Source organism: Fukomys damarensis, unplaced genomic scaffold (assembly GCF_012274545.1).
Source record: "Fukomys damarensis isolate Sample0158 unplaced genomic scaffold, DMR_v1.0_HiC HiC_scaffold_4, whole genome shotgun sequence".
NCBI classification, from domain to species: domain Eukaryota; kingdom Metazoa; phylum Chordata; class Mammalia; order Rodentia; family Bathyergidae; genus Fukomys; species Fukomys damarensis.
The window spans coordinates 7,455,921-7,464,359 of record NW_022900916.1 but is presented as its reverse complement, the minus strand read 5'-3'; the positions used below and the strand labels follow the sequence as shown (position 1 = coordinate 7,464,359).

Here is an 8,439-nt window from a genome sequence, read left to right as displayed (position 1 = left end):
AAACACCAGAAAAAAAAAAAAAAAAAAAAAAAAAAAAAAGATGAATTAACCTTTCTAGTGATTTTCAGTTGAACTACAAGATAATTTTGAAAGTCTTCCTGAGGAGAGGTTTTATTTGATTAGTAAAAGCTTGTTTTGTCCACATCAGTGTTGATCCAGGCTAAAGAAACATTTTTCTTAGCTGATTTCAGAACGGGACGTAGCTTGAATGTCTTATTCCAGACAACTCAGGGTTTGTTTCCGCAAAGAAAATCAGATGTGTAAGTAGAAAGCATGGCAGTGAAGTACTCTAGTGAGTGACTTCCTCCCCGGTGGTCGTTGTGTGAGACTGACAGTGACAGGCATTTCTGGAGCTCTCTTGGTCCAGAGCTGAGGAGAGCTGGGAATTACAGGGATGGGAGGGTGGCTGTTGGGCTCAACCCCATGGCAGCTCATGGGTCAGCGCGCTGCCTGCTTTGTAAACATTGTGCCCATTAATGTATCTGTTAGGCCACCACAACAAAAAAGTCCTGTGGACAGAAACTTTATGGTTCCAAAAGCCAAAACTGTTTACTTCTCGGCCTTTATAGAAGAAGTTAAGTCTTAGTCTAGTGTTCTTACCCATGCTCCTATTTGATAAAAGTACTTTACCCTTCGTGGTATTTGAAAAATATTGCTGAATTACTATGATTTAAAAATCCATTTTATCAGTGACATGCACTTGTTTTGACAGTCATTGTCCTTAACAACTCATGGTTGTAACTAATAAGCGAAAAGAATAATTTGCTTAGTGGCAAACTGTCACAGGCTTCATTCTAATGCTTTGGCTAAATGACAGGACGACTCTTCCAAAGACATGTTATTATTAACCATAATATTAAAATTTGTGAGTTTCTTCCCTCCTTTTCCAATTGCCATCCACTTAAATTGAGTTGGGGGTGGGACAGGGAAAAGCAAGCTTTTTGGAAAGACATAGTGGTCGATCCTGGGATACAGTGGTAGGTTAAGGAGTGACGTTCTGTTTGTAGTTTCTGTTACACAATTAATGGGATTGGTTGCTATTTAGCAAATACTTTATTACATAATAGGTTCCTGAGCAAGGGATTGGTTAGCAGGTGCTTCTGTTTAATAACTATCAATTAAAATTAGATAAATTACAACTTTTAAAAGGACTATTTTAATAATTACCAGGAATATCTTGATTTTTTGTTTTTGCTTTTGGAGGTCCTGGGGATTGAGCCCAGGGACTCATACATACCGGGCAAGCACTCAGCCCCTGAACCACACCAATTACAAATCAGGAATCTTAAAAGTTAATTTTATATTGGGGATTTCATTTATTTTCTTTTGATATGTATATGTTTTTGTTTTAATGTTTTCACTTACAAATATTTCTTATCTTTAGGAAGATGAACAAGCAAGAACAGACTACTTCATTAGGACACTGTTACTTGAATTTCAAAATGTAAGTACTTTCTATTAGACACTCTAGGAATAGTTTTCCAAGAGAAGATAAATAAATAATATTCTATCTTCTGTAATTAAGAAAATTTATGAATTGTTTTGGTTAGGTAAAATAATGAAATTTAAAGTATAGTGTTTTATTCAGTACATGAACCTTATGCTTACCAAATTAATACAATAATGATAAATTATAAAGTATTTAGAGAAATGTTCCCTGAGTTAAATTTGTTGCATTGGCATAATTATGCTTTCTTGTTACAAATGATTTTCCTCTGTTGCAGCAAGCAGATTTTAGTATTATTTACATAATTTTTACCCACATGTACTAGTTTATAATATTTTAGAATGACACAAGACACCTTCAGAGTTATTTAAAAAATGATAATTTCCTTGGATGAAATCAAAGAAAAAAATCTGTTGGACATTAGAAAAATGCCCACCAGCTTTCTCATCTCCTTTATTATTATCTTAATTTTTAAACCATTATAAATAGCATCATGAATTATATTCTCCCATCTCATGCCTTTGTAAACATACCTAAAACCCCTCCTGCCTTCCTGTTTGTAAGCAGACAGTCCAAGTACTCCCCGGCCCTGACTTTATCATATCCTTTAGCTGAGTGAGTTCATGTGCTTTGGGTGGTGTTTTTCGTCTTTTAGTACCTTACTGAACTTCTCTAGGGCATCCGGCAAACCAATCCTCCTTACTTCACAAGAGCAGGTAGTGTCCTGCGTCCCAGAGAAGAGTACAGAGGCTTTGTGAAGCTCAGTGGCTCACCTGCTGTCACTCAGGAAATGGCTTACATAGAATTTGCAGAGTTTTGCCCAGAGTCTAACTCCTTTTGCACCTAAATAACAGTTCTCAAATCATTTTGCAATATCAGTACTCCTTTATACTCTTAAAAATTATTCAGGCTCTAAGAGAGCTTCTATTTGTTATATCTTTTAATATTTACTATAATTGAAATTAATACTGAGAAAATCTTTAAAGACATGAATATACCAACATATATTCTACTAGCCTTTTAAAGGAAAAAGCATATAATACCTCAGTATTACTCTGAAAATGCTGAAAGCTCAGATTCCCCCACTCTCACCCCAAAGGGTTGAGAAGTCGGAAGATGTCAAGACCATAGTTGGAGGGCTGGTCTATAATAATACAAGTGGCTTGAGGATGGACACATTCATTTTTAAGTTCTCCTTTACTTTCATATTCTATTGATCTGGGTAATAGTGTGGGTTACTTAGTGTATATACTATAATGGTTAATGCACACGTTTGAGAGGTCTAAGACTCCTGAGTTTGATTCCACATGTGTCATTTCCCATGGATCTTTACACGGGTTATTTAATCTTTCTGTCTCAATTTCTTTACCCTTCTCCTCCGACCCCATAACTGGGGATTGAACTCAGGACCTTGCGCTTGTGAGGCAGGCACCATGCCACTGAGCTAAATTCCCGGTGTCAGTTTCCTCAGCCATACTACCTTCCTCGGGGATATTAAATAAACTGGTACATGTGGATCCATTGGCATCAGTACTTAGCATGTGATAAGCAATTTAAAGCTACAAGGTGTCATTTATTTGCATTTTTCTTTTTAAGGTATGCTAAACACATCACAAATATATTGGAAATGACAATTAAATGAAATGTAGTTTTTAAATTTGCAAATCTAGCCAGACATGGTGGTGCACGCCTGTAATCCCAGCACTCGAGAGCCTGAGGCAGGAAGATCACCAAGAATCTGAGGCCAGCCTGGTCTATATAGTGAGTTCAAGGCCAGCCTGAACTATGCAGCAAGACCCTGTCTCAAAAAAAAAAATAAATAAATTTACAAATGTATTTTCATTGTTACTGAATTTATTTATATTTTTTATGAAGGAATCTCGTAGGTTGTATCAGTTTCATTATGTGAACTGGCCAGACCATGATGTCCCGTCATCATTTGATTCCATCCTGGATATGATAAGCTTAATGAGGAAATACCAAGAGCATGAAGATGTGCCGATTTGTATTCACTGCAGGTACAAAGACGCTTTCTTTGTGTATGAATACAGTATTTTGAGTATGATATTAATTCAGTAAATTTTTATTTCTGCATTAATAAGATGATAGCAACCCTGAACTTCTAGCTTTGTTGCAGTATATTTAAGACTGAAGCCTTAAGTTGACGTCATCGAATCTGATTGACAGACTGTAAATGTTATGTTAGAGCATCATTTATTTCAGAATGGTGGTCACATGGTGGAAGGCTATAGTTAGCATATACTGTAGACTTCATTCTTCCCTCTACCTTTTTAAGTCAGCATGATAATATTCTTTATATTAATGACATTTTCAACATTTTTGTTTTTGTTTGTTTTGTTTTTGTTTTTCTGTCTTGGTACTGGGGATCAAACTCAGGCCCTTGCTGCTTGCAAGGCAGGTGCCAGAACCACTGAGCTAAATCCTCACCCCGTTTTTGTTTTTGTTTTGGTACTGGGGCTTGAACTCAGAACCTTGCAGAACCACTGAGCTAAATCTCCAGCCCCTCTGTATTAATACAAAAACAAACACATAGAAACATTTTTATGTGGATAGAAATTTTAAGAATCAAACATGATGAACAAAACTACTAAGTTTTTTCCTAAGGTAATTAAAGCTTGCATTAGAGAATAAAATGAAATTATTAATTTTTCAACTCAATTTCCCTGATTAAATAAATGGTGAAGCAATTTTTTAATGACATTGACATTATATCATGGATGTCAGGTTTTTAAAAATGTATTTAAAAATACATAGGGTCTTACTGATCTAAGACACCCCGGGCTTTCAGACACACTTATTTTATGTGCATTAAAATGAGAAATTATTACCATTTTCAAGGGAAAGAGTTTGTTTGACAAGCCTTTGATGCAAGACTAATTTCAAAGCTGTTACAATGTAGATTCTTCATCAGTTCTGTGATAAGAACTCCAATGCTGTTTCCATTCCTGAAGAACATGTTTGTAATACTTCCTATCATGTTATGAAATTGTATTTTCTGGCTACTGAAATCTAGATAGAGCAGGAGGAAGCTATCATTCTTAGAGCTAGGTAATATAAACTACTGATACACATTTAATAAAGACATCATTATTAAATTTTGCAATTATGACAAGATTACCTTATTATAAGGATTACCTGAGACAGAATAATTAGATGGGGTCTTGCTGTACTGTTCTGGACTTGCCTTAAACTCACTGTGTAGCCCAGGCTGGCCTTGAACTCATGGCAGTCCTCCTGCCTCAATCTCCTGAGTGCTGGGATTACAGGAGTGTGCCACCATGCCCAGCACTGGCTTCCTTTCCAAAGCAGTGTGTGTGTGTGTATACTCTGTATTACTCCATAGAAATCATTTCATTGATTCACTTAATGTTTGCAGTTCAGTTTTTCTTTGAAATTAGTCAGAAATTATGTAAAACCCAGCCTTTGACTTTGGGAATATGAATCTGAGACTATTGGGGGCAGGTAGTATAGCTAATTATATATTCTTGGAGTGGAGAGAATGGAGGTTAATTCTGTTACATGTTTTATCTAAGAGGAGTCAGTCTAAGATACCCAACTGTACTTAATGAGTATTTTGGGTTATTTCTGTTACCTGGTTATTTTTCTGACACATAAGCCACTTGATCCTGCTTATAATGAAAAGCAAGCAAGTGCTCCAGTTGAGAGGAAAAAGCTTTTGCCTTTCTCTTTCCTGTTTTTTAGGTCAGGGAAATTGAGAATGAGTGTCGTGGCTGATAGATCGTAACACCAGCGTGATCTTGGATCTTTAGATGTTGCCTGTCTTAGCTGACAACACCTCTACTCCAGGGGGCCTCCAGATTATGACCTGTAACAGTTCAAAAATAGAATTCAGGGCTGGGGATTTAGCTCAGTGGTTCCACCCCTGCCTTGCAAGTTCAATCCCCATACCAAAAACAAACAAAAGAAATGCAAAGGTAGAACTCATTGTTGCTGTCTTTTTAGAAAGTTTAAAAAAGGGAGGGCTGGGGATTTAGCTCAGTGGCACAATGCCTGCCTTGCTTGCAAGCACAAAGTTTAAGCTGGATCCCCAGTTACCCCCCCGCAAAGTTTATGGCTTCATTTGGATTGCTTTTTTCCTCAAAGAACTCAATAAGGAAATGTATCTCATTTCAGTATACTAAACAAAAATACAGTAGCCAAACTGACTTCACTTTTTAATTATTTATTTATTTAGGTACTGGGTATCAAACTCCAGACCTTGCACTTGCAAGATGGGTGGAAAAACCACTGAGCTAAATCCCTGGCCCTAACTTCACTTTTTTAAAGCTAAACTTATTCTTTTAAAAAAGGAAAAGCAGGCCAGGGATTTAGCTCATTCTGCTGCCTGTCTTGCAGCACAAGGTCCCAAATTCCATCCACACACAAACACACACACACACAATTAGTTGTGAAAATATTAAATGTTTGCTATAGCTTTAGAATGTGTCATTATAATATGTATAATGTAGGCTATTTTGCAACCTAATGTTGGGAATTTTATGAGATGATTCATTGTATGAGCTTCTAAATAATAAAAGCTACCTGAATCCTGAGGCAGTTTTTCTACTCTTCAATTTTTGATTTATATTACTTTTTTCTAAACACCTTACAATCATTGTACTTAGACTATAAACTTCTATCACTTTATCCTTCAAGGTTATTTATACCTACGGTCACATTTGTTGCAAAAACTAAATGAAATTTTGAGACTGAGAAATTTACTGATTATTAAATAGTTGAATTTTTTCTTTAAATAGAGGTGAGCTCTAACTTGGGACCCTCTTGTCTCAGCCCCTCTAGGGGTTGTCTAATATTTTTAGACCACCAAAATGGTATGTTAACTACAATGACTTAGAAAGCACATGCACCAAAAAAAGAAATTATTTTTCCACAAGTGATGACCATTGTTAAAACTTTAGGATATACCCTTTCATTGTACAGATATGTGTATTGCATTTTTTTAAAGAATATTTCTGCATTTTCTGTAGTAAGACTGCACTACTTTATATTTAACCTGTACTCTTTGCTTCTAATTTTGGCTGTTTTAAACAGCAGTTTATTTACTCTAATCTTTTATATGACTGATGTTTACTGTTAAGAGCTTCTAAAAATTATATTAGGTTGCTTATAAATATTGCTTGTCAAGGGTTATTAGATTACATGTTTTGTTTTGTTTTTTTCCTGGTACTGGGGATGGAAGTCAGGACCTTGTGCTTGGCAGGCAGGCATGGCACCACTGAGCCATATCCCTGGCCCTAGATTACATGTTTAACGGATTACTGATAGTAATAACAGTTTCAAAATATGCCCTAAAATACAGCCTTTTCTGCCTAAAAATAATTCCGGTGATGTCTGTAGCATCTTTTCATTCCTCACCGATTTTCATTGCCTCCTTTGCTTGAGTAGTAAGTGCTTTACAGTACTGTTGTCATTTATCTAAAGGTGGGACCTGTGTGTATTTTTACTTTACGTTCTCTACCTCCCCACAGTTTTTCAGAAACAAAAGCCACCTTCTTTATCTTTACTCTTTGGGCGAAGCGCTGCTGGTGCTCACACTAGCACTGGCGGTGTGTGGCATTCTCCATCTTCCCTCCTGTTAAAGTGATGGCTGTTTGCTGCCCGAAACGCAAATTTATCCCAAACACAAAATATTTGTCTCTGTAGCATCTTGTTATAGATGACAACATCTGTAGCTGTCAAGATGTCAGCTCTGCAAGTTTCCCGAGGTAGAATTAGACTTCCAAAGTAAGGCCTCAGAAATATTCTCTGAGCCATTCATAGACTTTTAAGTTGAAATTTAAAAAGTACAAGCACCGATGATAAGGATGATGTCATGATGCATGTTATGTTGTGATTTGTTTACTAACTGAGTAGAATATTTTTGTTTGTTAAATAATTTTTTGTTACTGAATTAATTTAACATGTCTGTCCATTTTTATTTTATGAATATTTTGTCACAAAAATCAAATTGTTCTCTCAAACTTTCTACCCTTAGTGCAGGCTGTGGAAGAACAGGTGCCATTTGTGCCATCGATTATACCTGGAATTTACTAAAAGCTGGGGTAAGAATAATTCTCATGTAGCATTATGTCTAACCGAGCTATTAGAATTTCAGACTTAATTGCACAGAATGATATCATGCATTTTGTTACACATGTTACTGTTTCAGAATTAGTTTTACCATGTAAGAAATAGACTTGAAAAGGTAGCTGGGCATGGCTGCGCACACCTGTAATCTGAGCATGCAGGAAGCTGAGACAGGAGGATTGTTGCAAGTTCAAGGCCAGCCTGAACTACATAGCAAAACCCTGTCTCAAAAATACACACACACACACACACACACACACACACGTGTGTGTGTGTGTGTGTGTGTGTGTGTGTGTGTGTGTGTATAAAATAAGAACCAGAACCTGTCATGTAAAGGTACAAGATCCCAATGATGAATGTAACTGTACTGTATACCTAAAATGTACCGATAAACTTAACAGGGAAAAAAGCCATATAAATAGAAAAGGTGGGAATGTCTTCAATTCATTCTCTTGAGCCTGCTGTACTGGACAGTGTGCTGTTCTGGGGGAATGATGTGAACCCGGGCCTTTTATATTTATTCTAGGTTTAAGTGTAGTACAGTCAGCAAACATTTATTCCTGCTGGAGATATTACAGTGCAGTGGTTACAAATGCTGACTGTGAGGCCAGACTGCGTAGATTAAAGTTGTAGCTCATCATTTACCATCTGTGGGGCTTCACTTCATTATTAGTTTGCATTACTGTTGCTGTTCAGGTTGGTGTTTCTACAACCAGTGTTTTCAGTAAATTGTGTTTGATATGGTAGAAGATCCCCAGATAAATTGGCACAGCTCTCGTTTTATTGCAGATTTGAGGAGCATGGGTTTCTTCATTGTATGATTCCATAATACATTGATTTTCTATGCATTAGGGATACTCATTTAATTTTTTTTTTTTTTTTTT

At 36.4% G+C, this 8,439-nt stretch overlaps 1 protein-coding gene across 4 annotated transcripts in view; it reads left to right on the top strand.

Moving 5' to 3' along the window:
• Positions 1 to 8,439, top strand: part of Ptpn12 (protein tyrosine phosphatase non-receptor type 12) — a 43,494-nt gene that overhangs the window by 15,713 nt on the left and 19,342 nt on the right. For all 4 annotated transcript variants that reach the window (XM_010636921.2, XM_033756546.1, XM_033756547.1 and 1 more), the window contains 3 exons: positions 1,385 to 1,444; positions 3,323 to 3,465; positions 7,464 to 7,530. In XM_010636921.2, the coding sequence (XP_010635223.1) occupies positions 1,385 to 1,444; positions 3,323 to 3,465; positions 7,464 to 7,530 (270 nt within the window). The remainder of the gene's footprint in view (positions 1 to 1,384; positions 1,445 to 3,322; positions 3,466 to 7,463; positions 7,531 to 8,439) is intronic.